Raw genomic sequence first — 27499 nt, forward strand, 5'->3', positions numbered from 1 at the left:
TTTTTTTTTTTACGGTGTTCACCCGAGGGGTTAGGTCATGTGATATTTTTATAGAGCTGGTTTTTACGGACGCGGCAGTACTAAATATGTCTATTTTATTTAATTTTTTCTATTTTAAATTTTTTTTTTTATTCCTTACTTGGGATTTTTTTTTTTTTTACATGTGAAACTTTTTTTATTTTATTTTTTCAACCCTTTATTTTATTTTTATTTTATTTTACACTTTTCGTCCCCCATAAGGTCATACAAGACCTCTGGGGGACATTTGCTTCACTTTTTCATTTTTTTTTCACTGTTGATTTCTCCTGTAACTGGGGCTGACATAGTAGCCCCAGTTACAGGACAAATACACCCCTATAGAGGCTGTACAGCAGCAATCCTGCGCTGTACAGCCTCAGAGCAGGGCTGATCGAGGTCTCTGAGAGACCTCACACAGCCCCTGCACACTCCGGTCACGGCGGTCACATGACCGCCGGGCCGGAACAGGAAGCGCACAGCGCTTCCTTCTCTGCAGACACAGCGCTCGGTGAGCGCTGTGTCTGCAGCGATCGTGAAGGCAGGGACAACTGGGAACTGTCCCTGCCTTGTGTTAGGGTTGCCCTGCTCTCACTGACAACGGGCAACCCGATCAGCAGCTGCACGATTAGCGTGCAGCTGCTGTTTTTGAAAAGACGTTTTAAAACGTGCATTAGGAGATAGACGTCCACCCATAGGACGTTTATATCCTATGGGCGGACGTGAAGCGGTTAAGGGCCCTTTTATTATCAGGAAAACCTCTCCCTGGTCTACGCTTTATTCCTAATACTGTGATTAGGAATACTTTAAAAACTTGGAACTGGTTTGTAGCTAATAAAGGCTCCATATCCCTCCCCTCCCCCTTACTACTTATTAAGGACATAATCTCCCTTGCTCCGAAAGAACTTAGAGATAGCTTTCCCCCCTCCCTGCACACCTCTGACTCCCCTATAGAGACACTGGTAGACTCAGAGGGGACCTTGCTACCTGACCAAAAGTTATGTGACCTTCTAAAAATTAAGCTCAGCAACCCCATCACACTGAGCTTTCTGAAAGCAGAAACTCTCTCTTTACTCAAAAGCACTCCAACCCATACTGAACTCTCTTGGTTTGAAAAACTCTTAAATACTAAGCTATACCCCCCCAAGACTATCTCCACAATATCTGTTTCTGACCCCAAGCCAGCTATGGTAGGCCTATGGAAGAGAGATCTACAACGCTCCCTATCAGAAGCTGAGATTTCCTCCATACTGATTTCCCCACATAAAATTTCTAGATGCACCCGAGTGCAAGAAAATAGCTATAAGATTTTATCCCGCTGGTATAAAACCCCAGACAAAACCTGCCTATACAGCAGAGACTCTTCAGATCTCTGTTGGAGATGTCAATCAGAGAAAGGTTCTTATTTTCACATATGGTGGTCTTGTGGTGTAATCAGGGGGTGGTGGGAGGAGATACTGAGGACCATCAACAAAATATGCCAGACTAATATTTCCTGTACCCCGGAACTAACCCTTCTCTCCCTGGGAGTCCAGAAAATCCCTAAATATAAAGCCTCTCTCTTCTTACTTATGTTAAGCGCAGCTAGACTACTTCTCCCGAAACTATGGCTTACTCAAGATACTCCCAGCCATGAGAGTTGGTACACTAAGATAGACCAAATATATAGAATGGAGGAAATCTCCCATTGGGAACTGAGAACAAGATCTGTTTTTCTAAAAATCTGGAATCCGTGGAAAGAATTCAGGCATTTCTCATAATGTTTTTCAATTAAGTATATGACATATCATACCATGGAATTACCTCCCCTTGTCCCCCTGTCTATTCTCCTTACCTTCCCTCCCTCCCCCTCCTTTTTTCCCTTCCCCCTCCTTCCCCCCCCTCCTCTCGATTACTATGTCGACTGACTTATACGCATTGTGCTGTTTTTTCAATATATGGCCTACTAGTACTACTGTGGTAGTGTACTGATGACAACGTCTCTACTTCACCGAGTTCTCTTAAAACTATTTTGTGCATGAGATATATGTACCTGTAATGTTACATGTTACATGTTTTTTCTACATGTGTGTTCTTTATGAAAATAAAAATCATTAATTGAAAAAAAAAAAAAGATTGATGGTGAGTGCCGCGGTACTTTTTTCTATTTTTAGATACTATATTATAAGTATATTGCACCCCTCTGTGTATCAAACCTATCGATAGCACACCTATACCAGTCCTTAAAAAGACTTTTGTGGCCCTATTAGCTAGCGTTTGGTGTCCCTAACAGCCTGTCCCTGCTCCACACAGCAACCTCTCCCTACACTGGCAAAAAAACTGAATGTAAAATGGCGGCCAGATCAGGTTTATTTATAAGGTAGGGGGTATGTCCATGTGCTCAAATGTCTCAATTGACTGTCCTGTACCACCTGATGGATGTGTCATGGGTCAAAGTTCATCACAATGTAAAAGAATATGGCGGGCGCGAATATCTCCATATGTTCGGTGAATCACGAACACGCAAAGTTCGCCGCGAAACGACCGCCGGGCGAACCACAAGGCCATCACTACCAGGCACCCCCTGCTCTGAAGAAGAGAGGGTGTCTGGTTTACAAAAAAAGGTTAGAAATTGATAGAAATCCCATCAAAATGTTTTGGAAACAGCATTAAGAGAATGACTGGATGCGTCTTGGAGTCTTATTACCTATGACATACAATAGACAACCACACAAAGGGTGTATGCCAAAAGCCAGGTATGTGCAAGCCAACAATCTATCCATGAGACAGATAACAGTCAGCATACCTTACAATGGCAGTCTTGTGCAATATGAGACATTAAAAACCAGCTCTCATCTGACTGAGAGCCAGAAAGCCTCAATGTTGCTTCACATCTGTTGGATGACTTGGGTGGACCTACGCACCTAGATCAATATAATTAGGCTGACAACAAGTTTTCTGATTGTCCTAACATAATGTTCAATAACCTTTCTATACAGTTTTGTCATATAATCTCATTTGCATAAACATGGGCATATGGAAAAGACATGTAAACGAGCCGAATCTACCTTGTTTTTCAGCTGAAAAACAATTTGCATGGAAAATTTGCAATCTACACTACTCATGTGAATAGTGTTGAGCGCGAATACTGTTTTTTTTTTGAGAATATCGGCATTTCGAGAATTCGCAAATATTTAGAATATAGTGCTATACACTCACCTAAATAATTATTAGGAACACCTGTTCTATTTCTCATTAATGCAATTATCTAGTCAACCAATCACATGGCAGTTGCTTCAATGCATTTAGGGGGGTGCTCATGGTCAAGACAATCTCCTGAACTCCAAACTGAATGTCAGAATGGGAAAGAAAGGTGATTTAAGCAATTTTGAGCGTGGCATGGTTGTTGGTGCCAGACGGGCCGGTCTGAGTATTTCACAATCTGCTCAGTTACTGGGATTTTCACGCACAACCATTTCTAGGGTTTACAAAGAATGGTGTAAAAAGGGAAAAACATCCAGTATGCGGCCGTCCTGTGGGCAAAAATGCCTTGTGGATGCTAGAGGTCAGAGGAGAATGGGCCGACTGATTCAAGCTGATAGAAGAGCAACGTTGACTGAAATAACCACTCGTTACAACCGAGGTCTGCAGCAAAGCATTTGTGAAGCCACAACACGCACAACCTTGAGGCGGATGGGCTACAACAGCAGAAGACCCCACCGGATACCACTCATCTCCACTACAAATAGGAAAAAGAGGCTACAATTTGCACGAGCTCACCAAAATTGGACTGTTGAAGACTGGAAAAATGTTGCCTGGTCTGATGAGTCTCGATTTCTGTTGAGACATTCAAATGGTAGAGTCCGAATTTGGCGTAAACAGAATGAGAACATGTATCCATCCTCTGATGGCTATTTCCAGCAGGATAATGCACCATGTCACAAAGCTCGAATCATTTCAAATTGGTTTCTTGAACATGACAATGAGTTCACTGTACTAAAATGGCCCCCACAGTCACCAGATCTCAACCCAATAGAGCATCTTTGGGATGTGGTGGAACGGGAGCTTCGTGCCCTGGATGTGCATCCCTCAAATCTCCATCAACTGCAAGATGCTATCCTATCAATATGGGCCAACATTTCTAAAGAATGCTATCAGCACCTTGTGGAATCAATGCCACGTAGAAGTAAGGCAGTTCTGAAGGCAAAAGGGGGTCCAACACCGTATTAGTATGGTGTTCCTAATAATTCTTTAGGTGAGTGTATATTCGTAATGATGAATATTTGTTTTTTGTTTTTTCTTTATTTAACACAGTATATATCACGTGATCATCCCTCCCTTCTTCTAGCTTGTGGGCCAATGAAAAGGCTTTGTCACAGCTTAGCAACATCCCTAGCAACCAATAGAAAAGTTGCCTACCCCACGCCGGTATTTCGCTTGCATTACGCAAATAATACATTGCTGATTTTCGCAATCAAGAATATAATCTCGAATTCACGAATATCTGACGAATATTCTATAAAATATTAGTAAAATATTGCGAATTCGAATACTGCCCCTGCCACTCATCACTACTCATGAACAGCACCATTTATTGGATTAATAGTCTTGTCATAAGACTATAAAACCAATAGATGGCACTGTTCATGAGTCATGAACAGCACCATCTATTGGTTTCATAGTCTAATGACAAGACAAAATAAAAGAACCCAATTTTTTTTTTAAATACACATCATTGGTGTCGCAATATGCAGAAACACCCATAGTATAATAATATATTCCCCATATTGCAAACAGCAAAACAGAAAAAAGCGTCCAAATGGGCGATTCGCCGTTTTTGGTCGCTTCATTTTATACAAAAAAGTGTGATCAAAAAGTCATACACACCCCAGAATGAAAAGTTCAGATTGTCCCGCAAAAAATGAGCCCCCATACAGCTCTGTATGCATAATTTAAAAAAAGTTATAAGGGTCAAAATATAGTGACAAAAAAATAAAACTGATTTTTTTCCCACTTTTTAAAAAACTATACATATAAGGTATTGCCGGATTCGTACTGACCTGTATAATTAAAGTAACTGGTCAATTTTATCACACATCGAACGTTGTAAATAAAAAATCTGTAAAACTGTGTTAAAATTGATTTTTTTTGGGCAATTTCACCAAATTTGGTGGCGTTGGAAAGTACAACTTGTCCCGCAAAAAACAAGCCCTCTTATGGCTACGTGAACAGACAAATTAAAAAGTTATGGCTCTGGGGAGGCAGGGAGCGCAAAATGTAAACGCAAAAACAAAAAAAACTCTGGGCCTTAAAGGGTTAAAATGACAAACTTGGACTTCATGGCCTTCAACTCAAATTAGATAAAAAACATCAGAAAATCTTGAATAATTAAGAAACCATGTTTATTACCAAAAGCCTTCAACCATAGGTAATAGACATTTCTCTTTAGAACCAAATTAGACTGAACCAAAGTATTGAAACTACATATCACCAACTATTGTAGAAGACATTTGAGTAGTCAAGCCTACCACTTTGGATAAACTGGTCTATAAGTTGGCTTTTTGTTTAGCAAATAGAAGTAGGGATGAGTGGACCCGTGGATGTTCGAGATTGCCAGGTTCGGCCTAACTTCGGGTCAAAGTTCGAGTTCGAGACCCAAACTTGACCCGAACTCAAACCAGTACCCAATTGAAGTCAATGGGGACCCAAACTTTGGTGCTCTAAAATGGCTGTAAAATAGTCATAGTAAGGGCTAGAGGGCTGCAAAAGGAAACAAAATGGGGGTAAGAGCAGGACAATTGGTCTGCAAACAAATGTAGATAGGGAACTTACTTAAAATAACATAGAATATATAAAAAAATTAATAATCTTGAACTAGTAGGCGGAGGTCAAAGTGGAGTAGGAGGTTCAGGAGGCAGTGGACGTGGCGGTGTAGGTGAAAGCGGTGGTGGAGGAGGTAGCCAACACTGTTTTTTTTTAAAATAAATTTAAGAAGACCCCAACAAAACATTGGTAAATAGAAAAGAGAATGCAAAGAGAAAGTGCGCTGGAGTCTAACAATGGCTGGGTGCTGCCGGTATACTTGTCTATTCAGCACAAGGTACGGACAACGTGAACATAAGCTTTTCTACGTTGGCTGTGGACAGGCAGCTGCGCTTGTCTGTGATCACCCCCCTCCCGTTCTAAACACACGTTCGGATAATACACTGGCTGTAGGCAGGCCAGCACCTCTAAGGCATAAATGGCAAGCTCAGGCCATGTGCCCAATATGGAGACCCAGAAGTTGAATGGGGCAGACCCATCAGTCAGTATGTGTAGGCGTGTGCACACGTACTGTTCCACCATGTTGCTTAAATGCTGCCTCCTGCTAAGACAATCCATATCAGCTGGTGGTGCTGCTTGTTGTGGCGTGATAACAAAGCTTTTTCACATTTCGGCCATGCTAACCCTCCCTTCTGAGGTGCTGGCGGTGCCCCAGCTAAATTGGTGACTTCTTCTTCCTCCTCTGCCTTCGCCTTGTGCTTCCACTGAGCCCCCGCTGTCAGGTGGGAATGCCATCAGCAGCGCGTCTACCAGCGTGCGCTTGTACTTGCGCATATTCCGATCACGCTGCAGTGACAGAATTAAGGACAGCATGTTGTCCTTGTAGCGGGGATCCAGCAGGGTGGCCATTCAGTGATCAGCACTGATTACAATGTGGGCAACTCGGCGGTCATTGCGCAGGCACTGCAGCATGTAGTCGCTCATGTGTGCCAGGCTTGCCAGAGGCAATGACAAGCTGTCCTCTGTGGGAGGTGTATCGTCTGTTTCCTCCCAGCCACATTCCAATGATGCCCATGAGCTGCTTTGGGTGCCATCCTGCTGTGAACATGGTTCCTCCTCCTCCTCCTCCTCATCCTGTGTCCTGGCTGGACAGTTGTGTACCTGGCATCTGTTGGTGCAGGAACCCACTCTCCGAGCCACTTGTGAATGACTTGCCTGATAACCGTGGAAATGACCCCTCTGCCTCCTCCTCTTCCCTTATTTAACCACCTCCGGACCGCCTAACGCAGGATCGCGTTCCGGAGGTGGCAGCGCTGCGCACAGTCACGCATATACGCGTCATCTCGCGAGACGCGAGATTTCCTGTGAACGTGCGCACACAGGCGCGCGCGCTCACAGGAACGGAAGGTAAGAGAGTTGATCTCCAGCCTGCCAGCGGCGATCGTTCGCTGGCAGGCTGGAGATGTGTTTTTTTTAACCCCTAACAGGTATATTAGACGCTGTTTTGATAACAGCGTCTAATATACCTGCTACCTGGTCCTCTGGTGGTCCCCTTTGTTTGGATCGACCACCAGAGGACACAGGTAGCTCAGTAAAGTAGCACCAAGCACCACTACACTACACTACACCCCCCCCCCCATCACTTATTAACCCCTTATTAGCCCCTGATCACCCCTAATCACCCCTGATCACCCCATATAGACTCCCTGATCACCCCCCTGTCATTGATTACCCCCCTGTCATTGATCAACCCCCTGTAAAGCTCCATTCAGACGTCCGCATGATTTTTACGGATCCACTGATAGATGGATCGGATCCGCAAAACGCATCCGGACGTCTGAATGAAGCCTTACAGGGGCATGATCAATGACTGTGGTGATCACCCCATATAGACTCCCTGATCACCCCCCTGTCATTGATTACCCCCCTGTCATTGATTACCCCCTGTAAAGCTCCATTCAGATGTCCGCATGATTTTTACGGATGCACTGATACATGGATCGGATCCGCAAAACGCATCCGGTCGTCTGAATGAAGCCTTACAGGGGCATGATCAATGACTGTGGTGATCACCCCCCTGTCATTGATTACCCCCCTGTAAAGCTCCATTCAGATGTCCGCATGATTTTTACGGATGCACTGATAGATGGATCAGATCCGCAAAACGCATCCGGACGTCTGAATGAAGCCTTACAGGGGCATGATCAATGACTGTGGTGATCACCCCATATAGACTCCCTGATCACCCCCCTGTCATTGATTACCCCCCTGTCATTGATTACCCCCCTGTAAAGCTCCATTCAGATGTCCGCATGATTTTTACGGATGCACTGATAGATGGATCAGATCCGCAAAACGCATCCGGACGTCTGAATGAAGCCTTACAGGGGCATGATCAATGACTGTGGTGATCACCCCATATAGACTCCCTGATCACCCCCCTGTAAAGCTCCATTCAGATGTCCGCATGATTTTTACGGATGCACTGATACATGGATCGGATCCGCAAAACGCATCCGGTCGTCTGAATGAAGCCTTACAGGGGCATGATCAATGACTGTGGTGATCACCCCCCTGTCATTGATTACCCCCCTGTAAAGCTCCATTCAGATGTCCGCATGATTTTTACGGATGCACTGATAGATGGATCCGATCCGCAAAACGCATCCGGACGTCTGAATGAAGCCTTACAGGGGCATGATCAATGACTGTGGTGATCACCCCATATAGACTCCCTGATCACCCCCCTGTCATTGATCACCCCCCTGTCATTGATTACCCCCCTGTAAAGCTCCATTCAGATGTCCGCATGATTTTTACGGATGCACTGATAGATGGATCGGATCCGCAAAACGCATCCGGACGTCTGAATGAAGCCTTACAGGGGCATGATCAATGACTGTGGTGATCACCCCATATAGACTCCCTGATCACCCCCCTGTCATTGATCACCCCCCTGTCATTGATTACCCCACTGTAAAGCTCCATTCAGATGTCCGCATGATTTTTACGGATGCACTGATAGATGGATCGGATCCGCAAAACGCATCCGGACGTCTGAATGAAGCCTTACACGGGCGTGATCAATGACTGTGGTTATCACCCCATATAGACTCCCTGATCACCCCCCTGTCATTGATCACCCCCCTGTCATTGATCACCCCCCTGTCATTGATCACCCCCCTGTCATTGATCACCCCCCTGTCATTTATCACCCCTCTGTAAGGCTCCATTCAGATATTTTTTTGGCCCAAGTTAGCAGAATTTTTTTTTTTTTTCTTACAAAGTCTCATATTCCACTAACTTGTGTCAAAAAATAAAATCTCACATGAACTCACCATACCCCTCACGGAATCCAAATGCGTAAAATTTTTTAGACATTTATATTCCAGACTTCTTCTCACGCTTTAGGGCCCCTAGAATGCCAGGGCAGTATAAATACCCCACATGTGACCCCATTTCGGAAAGAAGACACCCCCAGGTATTCCGTGAGGGGCATATTGAGTCCATGAAAGATTGAAATTTTTGTCCCAAGTTAGCGGAACGGGAGACTTTGTGAGAAAAAAATTAAAAATATCAATTTCCGCTAACTTGTGGCAAAAAAAAAAAATTTCTATGAACTCGCCATGCCCCTCATTGAATACCTTGGGGTGTCTTCTTTCCAAAATGGGGTCACATGTGGGGTATTTATACTGCCCTGGCATTCTAGGGGCCCCAAAGCGTGAGAAGAAGTCTGGTATCCAAATGTCTAAAAATGCCCTCCTAAAAGGAATTTGGGCACCTTTGCGCATCTAGGCTGCAAAAAAGTGTCACACATCTGGTATCGCCGTACTCAGGAGAAGTTGGGGAATGTGTTTTGGGGTGTCATTTTACATATACCCATGCTGGGTGAGAGAAATATCTTGGTCAAATGCCAACTTTGTATAAAAAAATGGGAAAAGTTGTCTTTTGCCAAGATATTTCTCTCACCCAGCATGGGTATATGTAAAATGACACCCCAAAACACATTCCCCAACTTCTCCTGAATACGGCGATACCACATGTGTGACACTTTTTTGCAGCCTAGGTGGGCAAAGGGGCCCATATTCCAAAGAGCACCTTTAGGATTTCACAGGTCATTTACCTACTTACCACACATTAGGGCCCCTGGAAAATGCCAGGGCAGTATAACTACCCCACAAGTGACCCCATTTTGGAAAGAAGACACCCCAAGGTATTCCGTGAGGGGCATGGCGAGTTCCTAGAATTTTTTATTTTTTGTCACAAGTTAGTGGAAAATGCTTATTTTTTTTTTTTTTTTTTTTTCATACAAAGTCTCATATTCCACTAACTTGTGACAAAAAATAAAAACTTCCATGAACTCACTTTGCCCATCAGCGAATACCTTGGGGTCTCTTCTTTCCAAAATGGGGTCACTTGTGGGGTAGTTATACTGCCCTGGCATTCTAGGGGCCCAAATGTGTGGTAAGGAGTTTGAAATCAAATTCTGTAAAAAATGACCTGTGAAATCCGAAAGGTGCTCTTTTGAATATGGGCCCCTTTGCCCACCTCGGCTGCAAAAAAGTGTCACACATCTGGTATCTCCGTAATCGGGAGAAGTTGGGGAATGTGTTTTGGGGTGTCATTTTACATATACCCATGCTGGGTGAGAGAAATATCTTGGCAAAAGACAACTTTTCCCATTTTTTTATACAAAGTTGGCATTTGACCAAGATATTTATCTCACCCAGCATGGGTATATGTAAAAAGACACCCCAAAACACATTCCTCAACTTCTCCTGAATACAGAGATACCAGATGTGTGACACTTTTTTGCAGCCTAGGTGGGCAAAGGGGCCCACATTCCAAAGAGCACCTTTCGGATTTCACAGGTCATTTACCTACTTACCACACATTTGGGCCCCTAGAATGCCAGGGCAGTATAACTACCCCACAAGTGACCCCATTTTGGAAAGAAGAGACCCCAAGGTATTCGCTGATGGGCATAGTGAGTTCATGGAAGTTTTTATTTTTTGTCACAAGTTTGTGGAATATGAGACTTTGTATGAAAAAAAAAAAAAAAAAAAAAAATCATCATTTTCCACTAACTTGTGACAAAAAATAAAAAATTCTAGGAACTCGCCATGCCCCTCACGGAATACCTTGGGGTGTCTTCTTTCCAAAATGTGGTCACTTGTGGGGTAGTTATACTGCCCTGGTATTCTAGGGGCCCAAATGTGTGGTAAGGAGTTTGAAATCAAATTCAGGAAAAAATGAGGAGTGAAATCCGAAAGGTGCTCTTTGGAATATGGGCCCCTTTGCCCACCTAGGCTGCAAAAAAGTGTCACACATCTGGTATCCCCGTACTCAGGAGAAGTTGAGGAATGTGTTTTGGGGTGTCTTTTTACATATACCCATGCTGGGTGAGATAAATATCTTGGTCAAATGACAACTTTGTATAAAAAAATGGGAAAAGTTGTCTTTTGCCAAGATATTTCTCTCACCCAGCATGGGTATATATAAAATGACACCCCAAAACACATTCCCCACCTTCTCCTGAGTACGGAGATACCAGATGTGTGACACTTTTTTGCAGCCTAGGTGGGCAAAGGGGCCCATATTCCAAAGAGCACCTTTCGGATTTCACAGGTCATTTTTTACAGAATTTGATTTCAAACTCCTTACCACACATTTGGGCCCCTAGAATGCCAGGGCAGTATAACTACCCCACAAGTGACCCCATTTTGGAAAGAAGAGACCCCAAGGTATTCGCTGATGGGCATAGTGAGTTCATAGAAGTTTTTATTTTTTGTCACAAGTTAGTGGAATATGAGACTTTGTAAGGAAAAAAAAATCAAAAAAAAAAATCATCATTTTCCGCTAACTTGTGACAAAAAATAAAAAGTTCTATGAACTCACTATGCCCATCAGCGAATACCTTAGGGTGTGTACTTTCAGAAATGGGGTCATTTGTGGGGTGTTTGTACTGTCTGGGCATTGTAGAACCTCAGGAAACATGACAGGTGCTCAGAAAGTCAGAGCTGCTTCAAAAAGCGGAAATTCACATTTTTGTACCATAGTTTGTAAACGCTATAACTTTTACCCAAACCATTTTTTTTTTTACCCAAACATTTTTTTTTTATCAAAGACATGTAGAACTATAAATTTAGAGCAAAATTTCTATATGGATGTCGTTTTTTTTTGCAAAATTTTACAACTGAAAGTGAAAAAAGTCATTTTTTTGCAAAAAAATCGTTAAATTTCGATTAATAACAAAAAAAGTAAAAATGTCAGCAGCAATGAAATACCACCAAATGAAAGCTCTATTAGTGAGAAGAAAAGGAGGTAAAATTCATTTGGGTGGTAAGTTGCATGACCGAGCAATAAACGGTGAAAGTAGTGTAGGTCAGAAGTGTAAAAAGTGGCCTGGTCTTTCAGGGTGTTTAAGCACTGGGGGCTGAGGTGGTTAATGCTCTCCTCAATCTTTGAGGTCACCTACCGAACTAACAGACAGATAAACTATATTAATTTCCCTGTCAGGTATGCAGTGCAGGTGTACCTCACACAAACAATTGTTATATGTCACCCACCGAACTAACAGACGGAATAACTATATTTATTTCCCTGTCACGTATGCAGTGCAGGTGTACCTCACACAAAAAATAGGTATATGTCACCCACTGAACTAACAGACGGATTAACTATATTTATTTCCCTGTCACGTACGCAGTGTAGGTGTACCTCACACAAAATATGGGTATATGTTACCCACCGAACTAACAGATGGATTAACAATGTTTATTTCCCTGTCACATATGTAGTGCAGGTGTACCTCACACAAAGTATGGGTATATGTCACCCACCGAACTAAAAGACAGATTAATTATAAAATTTCAGTGTCAGGGGTGCAAAGCTGGTGCATTGTACCCACAAAAGATCGCTATAGGTCACCCATGGAATTAACAGCCAGATTAATTATTATATTTCTGTGTCAGGGGTGCAAAGCTGGTGTATTGCCCCCACAAAAAATTCACTATAGGTCACCCACAGAATAAATTGCCAGATGAGATTTCTAACAATCTCCCTCACTTCAGCTGCCTGCTTCCTGCACTACTCAGAGCTGATGGGCGGTGATACACATGATCCAGCTTATATAGAGGCTGGGTCACATGATGCACCCGCCAATCACAGCCATGCCATTAGTAGGCATGGCTGTGATGGCTTCTAAGTGCCCACAGCTTAAAAGCTTGTTGATTGGCTGTCCTGCAGCCTTTCAACAAGCTTTATTAAATTCCCGAACACCGAACTCAAACTTTTTCTGCAAATTTCGGGTTCGGGTCTGGGTACCCGAACTCGCAAAGTTCGGTACGGAGCCTAACTTTGCAATTTGGGTTCACTTAACACTAAACAGAAGATGTACTGGACACATTCAGTAAGAAAAACATTTAAATCTTACCTCATTGACTGATGTGAAGTAGCGGCTTTGCATAAATTGTGGTGAATTATCATTCCTGTCCCTCACAACTACTCGCACTTCATGGGTAATGATGCTGCCAACCTTTAAATTTGTACATTGAATTTTGACACCAAAGGTCCTGATGGACATTGGTGGCTGTAAAGGTAAATAATGAATAGTATTATTAAGTGAATTACATAAAAACATTTAATATATTATGGTTCATTTCTATATATTTGCTAGATAAAAGTTCAGACAAATTATTAGTTAAAAATGGGGACTTAGGTCCAACTTTATTGAAAACAATTTGGTTAGTTTGTCTGAGAAATTCTCTGCTAGAAGAAATATGCCAAGATTTGTATGGAATCTGTAAAAAAAGAATTCTTCTATATAAAAAAAAATAATATTTAATTTATCTGATGTTACAATAAGGTTATGACACAAAGATGAATTCCTTACTTATAACATAACCGTTAATTTGGATAGAAAATTATCGAATAGTCAGACTGTTGTATGTTGAATATAGAATAATTTTAAAATCCCATTAAAATTTTAAATCAGTTTGGGTCTGAGCACTGAGACCCCCGCCGATCCCTAGAATGAAAGAAAAGAAGTACACACATAGTGTATTCTCTCTCCTCACTGCTGTGGACGCAATTGAGATGGACTCGATAGACTTCTACAAAAATATAGGCATATTTCTGTTTAATAAATGACCCCCTAAGTGACTATTTAAAGCTGTTTTCTTTGGTAGGAAACTGCAGTATGTATGAAAGCTCCTTGCATCACATGATTGTGAATTAAACAGTTTAAGTGTTGTCACATAGACTTATCGTAAATCTGTCTGAGGGATTTCTACAAAGAAAATTAGTGACAGATTTGGGAATACACATGCCATGCTAAGGGCCGGCACTTCAAATCAAAAGCTTCATGTCATAAACCAATTTTTTTTTTCTAGTGTAGGACTAATATAAAAATGTTATGTTCAACTGAAAAGGATGCTGCCAAACTTTCTTAAATAAAAAGATATTCATATCTTTAAAGTTTTATTTTTTTCCTAATAGAACAAGGGATTGCTTCTTTATCTTACATCTAGACCTATACACTTAACAAAACAGTCGATATTGTTCTCCTTTCACTTAACATGACCTGTAGTGAAAAAAAAACAAAAAACAAAGGCATCAAACCCAACCTCAAAATTTTACCCTTGTGTTCAAACAGGCAGCTCTTTCACCATGGCTGCCAGTTCAGATTTTGATCCATAATTCTCATGATCTGTGCAGGAACCTGTACAGAAAATTACTTTCTTCGCCAAACAAACTTCATTTTTAGCTATTTTTTTATTTTTTTTATTTGCAGCTTATCACTTAAATGTAAAGCTCTTTTCTAGAGGCATTATAAATCACAATGTAATATTTTTTTTTATTATCTACCTCTATAATTTTATCTTTGATAAGAATACTTTAGATTAAATATGCAGGAAATTCACAGACATATGACATTTGACTCTCAATCTGTTGGTTGTATAAACTGTATATGAAAAATTTTCAGTGTCAGTTTAGTTCTGTAGAAGAGACATGAGATATATCTATAGCTTACTCTCACATCTCATCAGGTTCAACAGGGTTATGTAAGGTTAGCTAATTTATACTTGTTGAGGAGTCAGTGTAGTGATGTAGAAGATTGTTACACTTTTATCTGTGCACTGAATTGATGACTATATAGAGTATTTATTATTATAGCAGATTTCATTCCATTGTGATTCAGTATGAGATGCCGTCTTAGATCATTGACAGAGGCAGGAGACAGCACTGTGTCTACTGAGAACAAAGTCATGTCTGGCTGAAGAAGATTTGATGGAGGAAGACAAATATATTGTTAGATCACACTGTAAGGCCTCTTTCACACGACCGTATGTCTTCCGTATCCGTTCCGTTTTTTGCGGAACCATCTATTGAAAATGTTATGCCCAGCCCAATTTTTTCTATGAAATTATTGTATACTGTATATGCCATACGGAAAAACGGAACGTAAAAACAGAACGGAAACGGAAACACAACGGAAACAAAAAACGGAACAACGGATCAGTTTAAAATGGACCGCAAAACACTGAAAAAGCCATACGGTCGTGTGAAAGAGGCCTAAGACCTATTTATTGGTGGTGCTGGCTCACATAATGACTGTTTGTAATCATTTTGATTTGAATATATGGAATCATTAAACTCCAAACGTGAAATATTCTTCACTTTCACTAGGCATTTTCACTTTCACAGATATTTATTAAGACCAGCATTTTGTATGCCAGTCTTAAACGGAAACGATCACTCCCCTCCCAAACTGCATTATTTAGAAATATTATATTACGCTTTATGTAGATGATATCTATATTTTAACTATGAAACTGTGTTAAAATATGGGCATCTCCTTTGCTTCGTTCCCAAACCATAACGGAAATCAGTCATATACACTAAAATTCTGAACTTGATTAAAATGCTTACAACAATCATGTGATAGACTTACATCTCTGTCCAAGACTCTCCCAGTGCTGTTGAGATATAGTGTCTGTTTAATGGGATCTAATATCACCCAGTAATCCACATTTTCTATCAAGGTGAGTTGAATAGTGGGGAAAAGGCCTACAGCTGTCCCTTTGATTTGCATATTGTCCACAATAATTGTTCCTGCAGAAAAATTAGAAACAAAAGCCATGTAATAAAGCACATACACAGTGATACAATGCATTTTTATACAAACCGGATTCCAAAAAAGTTGGGACACTAAACAAATTGTGAATAAAAACTGAATGCAATGATGTGGAGATGGCAAATGCCAATATTTTATTTGTAATAGAACGTAGATGACAGATCAAACGTTTAATCCGAGTAAATGTATAATTTTAAAGGAAAAATACGTTGATTCAAAATTTCACGGTGTCAACAAATCCCCAAAAAGTTGGGACAAGTAGCAATAAGAGGCTGGAAAAAGTAAATTTGAGCTTAACGAAGAGCTGGAAGACCAATTTAGGTCAATTAATTAGGTAATTAGGTCAATTGGCAACATGATTGGGTATAAAAAGAGCTTCTCAGAGTGGCAGTGTCTCTCAGAAGCCAAGATGGGTAGAGGATCACCAATTCCCACAATGTTGCGCAGAAAGATAGTGGAGCAATATCAGAAAGGTGTTACCCAGCGAAAAATTGCAAAGACTTTGCATCTATCATCATCAACTGTGCATAACATCATCCGAAGATTCAGAGAATCTGGAACAATCTCTGTGCGTAAGGGTCAAGGCCGTAAAACCATACTGAATGCCCGTGACCTCTGGGCCCTTAAACGACACTGCACCACAAACAGGAATGCTACTGTAAAGGAAATCACAGAATGGGCTCAGGAATACTTCCAGAAACCATTGTCAGTGAACACAATCCACCATGCCATCCGCCGTTGCCAGCTGAAACTCTACAGTGCAAAGAAGAAGCCATTTCTAAGAAAGATCCACAAGCTCAGGCGTTTTCACTGGGCCAGGGATAATTTTCAAATGGAGTGTGGCAAAATGGAAGACTGTTCTGTGGTCAGACGAGTCACGATTCAAAGTTCTTTTTGGAAATCTGGGACGCCATGTCATCCTGACCAAAGAGGACAAGGACAACCCAAGTTGTTATCAACGCTCAGTTCAGAAGCCTGCATCTCTGATGGCATGGGGTTGCATGAGTGAGTGTGGCATGGGCAGCTTGCATGTCTGGAAAGGCACTATCAATGCAGAAAAATATATTCAGGTTCTAGAACAACATCAGACGTCATCTCTTTCAGGGAAGACCCTGCATTTTTCAACAAGATAATGCCAGACCACATTCTGCATCAATCACAACATCATGGCTGCGTAAGAGAAGGATCCGGGTACTGAAATGGCCAGTCTGCAGTCCAGATCTTTCACCTATAGAGAACATTTGGCGCATCATAAAGAGGAAGGTGCAACAAAGAAGGCCCAAGACGATTGAACAGTTAGAGGCCTGTATTAGACAAGAATGGGAGAGCATTCCTATTTCTAAACTTGAGAAACTGGCCTCCTCGGTCCCCAGACGTCTGTTGAGTGTTGTAAGAAGAAGGGGAGATGCCACACAGTGGTGAAAATGGCCTCGTCCCAACTTTTTTGAGATTTGTTGACACCATGAAATTCTGATTCAACATATTTTTCCCTTAAAATGGTACATTTTTTCAGTTTAAACTTTTGTTCCGTGATTTATGTTCTATTCTGAATAAAATATTAGAAGTTGGCACCTCCACATCATTGCATTCAGTTTTTATTCACGATTTGTATAGTGTCCCAACTTTTTTGCAATCCGGTTTGTATTTTTAATGATAAATATTTTTATTTACTATACTGTTAGATATTAATAAATGCTGCACATAATATAATATAATACAAAACAAGGTACCGCACACAAGGACTGGCGCAGAGGGAGAAAGGAACCTATCCCTATAGCTCACTATTTACAAAGTTACATATTATAGTTAAAAAACAAGTCATTTAAGGGATGTAATCCATCTGGTTCTGGAGCCTTGTTCACATTCAGTTTATTTATAGGCAGTCTTTCAACTCCAAATACCTTTCTAACTAAATGCCATGTAGCCATGTAGGATAGATGTCACATAACATAAATCAAAATTATCGTAAAAATGTCTGGCAATCATGAGATTTCTTTCTTTTAATTTGCATACAAAACCATTTTTTGGTGTAACTTGGGCAGGGCATTTGATGCACCATCGCTCCACCGTGAATGTTGCCAAGCACCTCCCCCTTCTTGTTTAGTTGACAGTTCCTGGCCTCTACTGCCTCACTGATTTCAGAGCCAGGAGTGATGAAGCAGGGGAATATTTATGGTGGGGGGCACCTAACCTACATAGTGGTATGCTTAGTTAGTAAATGATTTTGGAGCTGACAAACTATGTTAACTTTAGCTAGGAGCAAATTTACATTCAGCCAATTACATAAAAGGGTTATCCCACTAAAATTAATTAAAATCTATCCACAAGACTGGTAATAAATATTTGATTTTGAGGTGTCTGGCCACTAGGTCAACTAAGTCAACTGCTTCTTTCGCTTCTATGGGACTGACTGAGGGCTCTGGATAGGTTGTATGATAACCCCTTTAATTATATAGGCTTGATTGGATATGTAGCTGCTAGAGATGAGCAAATTTTTAAAAAATTAGATTCGGCGGTTCGCAAACTTTTTCGAGAAAAATTTGTTTTGATCTGAATGTATTTGCGGCAAATTACGTTAAAAAATATGACATGCAGACGAAAGGCGTCACTCTTAGAATCACTGCACACTTAACTTATTAGGGCAGTCACGGGGCCAAAACTGACAAAATAACTCAAGTATAAACTCAGCCTTACAGGTCGATGTTAGTGCCAAGAAGAAGCGCACTCCTTTTACACCATCGTCAGCTGATTCCACATAGATGTTATCAGAACCTGTTCTATTAAACGCGTATACAAGTAGATCCCCCCAGACAGAGTGGAGAGGGTGTCAGCAGTAAGTTTGTGTTGACATCACTGATTAATTTGCCCTTCCTCTGATCCGTCAGAACAATAACCCACAAAAAACGGATCCTATCTGTGGAGCATACGCGTTCACTCGGTCAGCATTTGCTCAATAATCCATCAGTATTGCTAATGCCAAAAAAAACAGGAGTGGATCTAAAACAGAGATGACACGTGAATGGAATATTTGCATGTCTTCTGTGTTTTGTACACACTCCTGCTTTTGGCTACCAAATCATAAGACAATTCTGATGGGACCATACAGGCCTTATAAGCTGCTACACAGACAGGATCCATTGTGCGTCTCATTTTTCCTTCCTTCTGACAGATCAGAAGAAGGGTCAAACAAATGATGATGTCAGCCAGGCCAAAAGGCAAAATAGTGGCACAGTCATGAAGTGGGGAGGGTGGGAAAAGCATGAGGAGACGACAGAGTGGCCGAATGACAGGGTCTGGAGGTTGCGGCAGCATCAGGAGGCCACATAGTGGCACAATGGCAGAGTCTGGAGGTAGTGGCAGCATGAGGAGTGGCCGCTTCGTCAATTCATTTATAGGGAATATGGAACAGAATAGAAGGTTAAAATTTCTCAACCTTATATAGTGTTGCTTAAAACACGATTTAATAATACACGTTCACCGACACAAAAGGCTTGGCAAATTGGTTGTCCGTGAATTTCCATCAAAGATTGGGATAATATATTGGCGAATTTAAATTTACTTTCTTATAATTTTAATCAAGTTTTGGTTCAATTTAATATTCAATATTTAATAAATGTAATAGTAAAAACTAAGCGTTGCCTAAAACAGGAGAGAATCCGAAAATCTTCTGTTTATTCAACGACGTGGTTACGATGGAGAAAGCATTCCAAAAAATGAATCCCGTCAAGATTGACAAGCCTCTAGTAGCTACAAACAATGAGAAGACAAATAGAGTGATAGCTTTCAGGCCAGAAGAGTCGGAAAGTTCATCAAGATACATCACTAAATATTTTACTGCATATAACCGCAGCCCTGACCGCTGAATATATGTTTTTCGACCGAAATACGTCAATAAAGATTTTACCGCATATAACTGCAGCGCTGAACGCTGAATAAAATTAGTTTTTCGACCAAAATACTTTCCAAAAGTTTTTACCACATATAACTTTGACCAAAATATGTCAATAAAGAACGGAGCACAGAGATGGAGAGGGATTCCCCCCACACTCTACGGATGTCTAAGAAATGAACTACTGCTCCAGACAGCAGCTCCTGAGAAGGTCATGGAGCGCCCCGGTCATCTGGCATCTATTCGCCCCGCTAAAGGATTATTTTAAAAGTGTGTAGAAGCCACACGGGGCCCCCCACGCTGCAGATTTATCATAGAGACATCATGGAGATTTTACTGCATATAACCGCATCGCTGACCGCTAAATAAATTTTTTTTTTAGACCAAAATACTTCAATAAAGATTTTACCACATATAACTGCAACAGTAAACGCTGAATATATATATTTTTTTGTACTGAAATAATAATAACTGCAGAAGTGAAATGCATATATATTTTTATTTTTGTACTGAAAAAGGCAACTAAACGCTTTTGCCACAAATAAGTGCTCCAGTGAAGTGCGTATATTTTTTTCTTTCTATAATGAAATAGGCCACTAAATGCTTTTGCCACAAATAAGTGCACCAGTGAAGTGTGTATATTCTTTTCTTTATATAATGAAATAGGCCACTAAACACTTTTGCCACAAATAAGTGCACCAGTGAAGGGTGTATATGTTTTTCTTTCTGTACTGAAATAGGGCAGTAAATGCTTTCAACACATATAACTGCAGAAGTGAACTGAGAATATATTTTTATTTTTGTACTGAAATAGGCCAGTAAACGCTTTTAGCAGAAATAAATGCACCAGTGAAGTGCATATATGTTTTTCTTTCTGTACTGAAACAGGCCACTAAGCTTTTTCACAAGTAAATGCAACAGTGAAGTGCGTATATTTTTTTCCTTTTTGTACTGAAATAGGACACTGAACGCTTTCACCACATATAACTGCAGAAGGGAAATGCGTATATATTTTTACTTTTTTGTACTGAAATAGGACACTGAACTGTTTCACCAATAAATGCAACAGTGAAGTGCATATATTTTTAGCTTTTTGCACTGGAATAGGACACTGATCCCTTTCACCACATATAACTGCAAAAGTGAAATGCGTATATATTTTTCTTTTTCTACGCTTTTTTTTTCTAGCACTGTCCCAAGCGACTTCAGACGTCTCTCCCTGCACTAAGATGCTATGAAATGATTCCTCCCTATTCTTTCCCTGAACTTGTAAATCACTTTTCTGGCACTGTCCCTAGAGCCTTTTGATGTCTCTCCCTGTACTAAGATGCTGTGAAATGATTCCTCCCTATACTTTCCCTGCACTTATAAATAGTTTTTTTCAGGGTTTTTTTTCACAATGAGGTTTTTCCTATTGCTCTCCCTAGAGCCTTTTCATGTCTGTCCCTGCACTCTGAACGCTGGAAAATGTCTGACTCTAATTTGGCTGCCGTATTTATAGTGCTGTATAATCACAGGGCTGGCTGGCTGCTGACTGGCTGCATGCATGCATGTCAATCTGAGTGATCCTGCCTTCCCAAAGTTCCTTGCCCCATGTCCTTAGTTCTCACACTTGTAGCCGCCATTTTAGGAAAAATTGCGATTTGTTACCACAAAGCGCGAGGAAATTCACATTTGTTTTGAATCAAATTTTTCCTGAAATTCGGATCGATTTCCACTTTGTCAGCTTCGATTCGTTCATCTCTAGTAGCTGCCAATCACCACATCTGGTGGAGAATGAATGGAAAACTGGACCTGAATATATGCTCAGCAATTTCTGTCTCAGCTATAAAAGTACTTTACATACTGTATGTATAGATCCCAGTAGTGCCATAAATGACTGAATATTCCTCTAAGTCTACTAAACAAATGATGTAACATGCTAACAGTAAGGCTTTGAGCAGCCATGTCTCTATACAGGGGATGGAAGAATAACTGGACTTTCAATATTAAAAATCTGTGACACAATAAGGATGTGGATGTACAGTTGTGCCTGAAAGTTTGTGAATCTTTCAGAATTGTGAATATTACTGCATAATTTTGACCTAAAACTACATCAGATTTTCACAAAAAAGCAGATTAAGATGACTAAATCAAAGAAATAATTCAAATATATTTGATTATTTATTTGAGGAAAGTGATTTAATATCACATGTATATGAGTGACAAAAGTATGTGAACCTTTCGGATTAGCAGATAATTTGAAGGAGAAACTTGAGTCAGGTGTACTCAATCAATGGGATGACAATCAGGTGTGAGTGGGTGACCTGTTATATTTAACCTCTTCAGGACACGGCGTACCGGTACACCCTGATGTCCTGATACTTAAGGACACAGGGCGTACCGGTACGTCCTGAGAATTTCCGATCACCGCAGCGCCGCCTGCGGTGATCGGAACCAAATGCCTGCCAAAATCATTCGGCAGGCACTCTGTACCAATGCCCAGGGGGGATTTGTGACCCCCCCCCCCCCCCGATGTCGGTGATCGCAGAAAACCGCAGGTCAATTCAGACCTGCGGTTTTCTGCTTTTCCGGGTTATTCGGGTCTTTGATGACCCGATAACCCGGAAAGGACGGTGATCGGTGGTGTGATTATACACCACCAATCACCGTCCTGCGATCCTGTGAGGTGGCAATCACGCCACCTCTCAGGATCGCCTGCGATTGGTCCCCATGCGGCATGTGGGCGGAGCGCGGCAAGTTTGAATCTCCGCCACTGTTCTCCTCCCTCATTCCGGTCCGTGGAGCGGGGAGAGCAGCAGGAGATCGCGCTGCCCACCGACTTGTGAGTTTTTGTTGCCATCAGGCACCTTAGGAGGCAGGGACAGGCAGGGGCAGGCAGGTAGTGGGAGGTGTAGGCAGGGGTAGTTAGGGCAAGTTTAGGGTTAGATTAGGTAAAAAAAAAAAAAACGGGTGTCTGGGGTCCACAGCAGTTAGCAGTTAGCTGCAGCTTGCCCCCCCCCCCCCCACACACACACACACTCACACTCACACACTTTTTGGGGGTGCAAGTTTATTTTTTGTTTCTTTTTTCTTTGCATGCGCTATCTGTGGCCGGCACTCTTTGCATCCGGCCACTGTTAGTGCATCGCCCACCCTGCCCCACAGCGAATTTGTATTTTCTTTTCTTTTTTACACTTTTTTTAAACTTTTTTTTTATAGATAAAGGGTAAGTGCGTGAACACCCGTGCCCCACACACACGCATACCTAATAAAGATTTACACGCACACACACACGCAGACACACACTCCCCTATGGCCCACCGGACGTTCTCGGCCGAGGTGGCATACGCCCTCCTTGCCTCCGAGTCCGAGAGACCCAGTGAGGATGAGGATGACCCCTTGTTCCTGTTGTCATCCGCATCCTCCTCATCATCAAGCGAGGGGACCCCCATGCTAGGGACCCTGTGGCCCAGCCTAGTACGAGCAGATCTGGGGCTAGTACGAGCAGCTCTGGGGCTCGTACTAATTTTCCGGCCCACCAGGTCAGTCCACCTGAGCCCCCTGCAGGTGGACTTGTCTGGTGTACCCCAGAGAACTTTTAGCCCGCAATTCCTGATTTTGTTGGTGAATCAGGAATCCAGATTTACACAGTGGGCTTCACTGAATACGACTTTTTCAGTCTTTTTTTCAGTGAGGAACTGGTAAATCTGATGGTGGAGCAGACGAACCTGTACGCCCAATAGTTTGTCGCTCAACACCCAGGCTCATTTTTGGCTAGGCCCGGTGGCTGAACCCCGGCCAGTGCAGCCGAGATGAGGACGTTTTGGGGCCTCGTGCTGCATATGGGCCTAGTCAAAAAGCCCAGTGTCAGGCTGTACTGCAGTGGGGACGTCCTCTACCAGACCCCACTCTACAGTATGGCCATGACACGTTCCCGATTTGAGGCCATCCGGAAATGCCTGCATTATGCAGATAATGCAGCATGTCCCCCCCAAGGTGATCCTGCCTATGACCGCCTGTACAAAATCAGGCCGGTCATCGATCACTTCGGGGAAAAATTCATGGAGTCCTATGTACCTGCAAAGGAGGTCGCGGTTGATGAGTCTCTCATTGCGTTCACGGGGAGACTCATTTTCCGCCAGTATGTTCCCTCAAAGCAGGCAAGGTATGGCGTGAATCTGTACAAACTTTGTGAGAGTACCTCAGAGTACACTTACAAGTTTTGTGTGTACGAGGGGCGAGATTCCCGTATTGAACACCCAGAATGTCCCCCCATTCTGGGTGTTAGCGGGAAACTTGTGTGGGACCTTATGCACCCACTGCTAGATAAGGGTTACCACCTATACGTGGATAACTTTTATACTAGTATCCCCTTGTTCCAGTACCTCGCCGCCAGATCCACGTTCGCTTGTGGGACCATGCGGAAAAATCAGCACAGCCTCCCTGCCTACCCCCTCTAGTTACCTATCCCCAGGGGTGAGACCCGTGCCCTTACCAGTGGAAACCTGCTGCTGGTCAGATATAAGGACAAGAGGGATGTCCTTTTACTGTCCACAATTCACGGTAACGGTATCACCCCTGTCCCTGTGCGAGGTACCTCGGCAACGGTCCTCAAGCCAGATTGTATCGTCGACTACAATCGGTATATGGGAGGAGTTGATCTCTCTGATCAAGTCCTCAAGCCATATAACGCCATGCGCAAAACCAAGGCATGGTACAAAAAAGTTGCGGTCTATTTGGTGCAGGTTGCCATGTACAACTCTTTTGTACTGTTCCAGAGCGCTGGCAACACAGGGACATTCCTCCAGTTCTATGAGGCAGTCTTCAAGACCCTGATCTTTTCTGACCGGGAAAGAGCAGGTGGGAGTACCTCAGGAATTGGAGGCGCCCGGATTGTCCCTGGCCAACACTTGTGTTGGTCCCCAATACTGGAAAGAACCCTAAAAAAATGCAGAGTGTGTCACAGGAGGGGGATACGGAAGGACACCACTACTCAGTGTGGCATGTGCCCCGATCATCCAGCCCTCTGCGTTATTGGTTGCTTCAGGGAGTACCACACTTTCATGGAGTTCTAAATTTATAATCCCCTTCACCAATTTAGCCACTGACTATTCAAAAAAACTGTGGTTCTCAGACTTGAGACACCCCAAAAAATTTTTTTTTGTAGAGCAAAAAAAAATTAAAAGTAGACTTACTAGGTAGTGCAGCGTCAGTAATAATCTCCTCTGTAAATATACTCCTAACCCCCCAGATTAACAAGATAAAAAAAATAAAAAAAGGTGCAAAAAAAGATTTTTTTTGTTACCTTACATAACCCATGACCCAACCACGGTTAAAAAAAAAAACAATTGTGCAAAAATTATTATTTTTTGTCACCTTACATAACAAAAATTGTAATAGCAAGCGATCAAAAAGTCATAAAGCCCCAAAATAGTGCCAATAAAACCATCCCCTCATCCCAAAAAAAATTAGCCCCTACCTAATACAATTGGCTAAAAAACAAAACAAAAAAATGACTATAGAGATACAAAAAATTTCGTTTTTTGTATCCAAAAAGATAATATAGTCTAAAACCTAAATAATTGTAAAAAATAGACTTATTAGGTATCGCCGCGTCCGTAATAATCTCCTCTGTAAAAATACCCCATGACCAAACCCCCCAGATTAACACGGTCAAAAAAAAATAAAAAAATATTATTTTTTGTCACCTTACATAACAAAAATTGTAATAGCAAGCGATCAAAAAGTCATATAGCCCCAAAATAGTGCCAATAAAACCATCCCCTCATCCCACAAAAAATGAGCCCCTACCTAATAAAATCGGCTAAAAAATAAAAATGACAGACTAAAGAGATACAAAAAATTTCTTTTTTTGTATCCAAGTGCAATGAAGGGGAGCAGTAACAATTTAAAATTTAACTTTTAATGTGTCGATTCTCACAATGGAGTAAAAGACCCCTTACAAACAAAAAAACACACAGAGAGACAGACAAGACCCCTGGAGGGTTGTGCCGCGTATTAGACGCTGCGCACCAATCCAGGTGCCAACCTCCCTAGGCCTATGATGATAGATACACAGGCCTATGGTGGAGGAACCGTGTGATTCCTAGTATCTAGAATATGTGAGATAGTAGGGAATTAGGTAATTAAGAAGTGGAACGGTCATACCAGTTCTTAAGAGAGCCTCACTTGGATAACCATATGTAATGGGTTAATGCAGGAGGAGGTCACAGGGAGCAGGTAGGTACTCCGTCAGATGTCCATAGGTGGAGGAAAAAAGACATATGAGGTGTCCAGACGGCTGGGTACGAGAGTAGCCTCAAACGAGAAACTAACCCTAGTACCTCCCTGCTTGACCTAACCTAGCCCTAGTGACCTATCACGGGGTCCGTGCCCCGCAAGGGGTGGCCCCGTCCGGAACCTTGCCCTGATGTGGAAACCCTAGGTGACCCTAACAAAGGGTAGCTAGGGACAGGATACTGTATAACAAGGCCGGTAAAGACACTCAGTTGATAAGGTCTCAAAAGACCATAAGTAAAGGAAGTAAGCACAATAAGTGCGTGTCTACTGATATGAAAGCGTGTCCCGACGCTTTTCTTTAGTATAACATATCCTAAGTACACTTATAAACCAGAGGCCCCAAAAGTCATCAGGGGACACAGGGCTTAGTGTTGAGACTCCTGCCGATCTAATTAATGCCACTGTATTAGGTATCTCAGTGTAGCAAATATATGGGGGTATTTATTTAGAGAAATTACTCCACATCAAAAAAAAGATCATTGACAGTGTGAGGCATGCACAGTGATGTACCTATGGAGAAACACAGACAAAGACAGTGCAAATAAATATCTAAGTCTAGGTACCCATGCTGCCCACATGGTGGTGGGTGCGAGTAAGTACTCACATAACTGCTGGAGCGGTGACACCCGATATCCAGAGTTGGCGGCATGGAGGTGCACCACGCCATCCGTCATAAATGGCACGCCTGGCGTGTGTGCAAAGGCGCGCTGCATTTAAATGAAAGGAAGGGGAGACGCCGGTCAGTGCACCTGCGCTATGTATGACGCCGCCCCACGTGACCGGACCAAGTCACATGATTGGGCCAAACGGGGGTGCGGCGTTCCCACAGGGCGCATGCGTCCAGAGACACGGCGATAGCGGGCAAAGCCGAGAGGGAGGCGCCTGTTGTGACGCAACAGCGTCATCACGCCTACCGGGCCGCCCGATGGGCGCAACTAAGGGGGGGAGTGGCCTAAAGGTCCTCAAACCACCCCAGAATGAAGCGCCGCTTGCAGCAATAGCTGCAGATAGAGGGGGTGGAGCTAAACACGGAAAATGAGGTTATGAACCGAGTGGCTACTACACAGCTCATCCCCAAGAGGGGAGAGATTAACCCCTCAATGTATACGACAAATGGGACATTTTGGTGGGCTAACGTACCACCTAGCCTGGAAGGGGAAAGAGACAGGCGGCTAAACAGGAGGACGTGATATTACAGACTCCAGAGAGATAAATAGAGCACTATGAATAAGACTGCACATGACCGACGCAGTTCCACTCATAAATAAAATTACACATGACTGGCACAGTAATAAGAGGTTTATATATAGCACCCAAAATGTAGTTGTTCATTCAAGCCATGGGGGTGGGATGTATTGAGTTTGAAGATCCACCAGCATTCACGCTGGAGGATCCGTCTGTCCCAATCCCCCCCCCCCCCCCGAAATGGTTTA

General features: G+C 42.3%; 1 protein-coding gene across 1 annotated transcript in view; it reads right to left on the minus strand.

The window, feature by feature from the left end:
• Window positions 1-27499, minus strand: part of PCDH15 (protocadherin related 15) — a 1608479-nt gene that overhangs the window by 1356952 nt on the left and 224028 nt on the right. Inside the window, exons 3-4 of the mRNA XM_040438316.1 lie at window positions 15713-15873; window positions 13193-13348 (exon numbers count right to left, since the gene is read on the minus strand). Coding sequence (XP_040294250.1) covers window positions 13193-13348; window positions 15713-15873 — 317 coding nt within the window. The remainder of the gene's footprint in view (window positions 1-13192; window positions 13349-15712; window positions 15874-27499) is intronic.

Source organism: Bufo bufo, chromosome 6 (assembly GCF_905171765.1).
Source record: "Bufo bufo chromosome 6, aBufBuf1.1, whole genome shotgun sequence".
In the NCBI taxonomy this organism is placed as follows: Eukaryota; Metazoa; Chordata; class Amphibia; order Anura; family Bufonidae; genus Bufo; species Bufo bufo.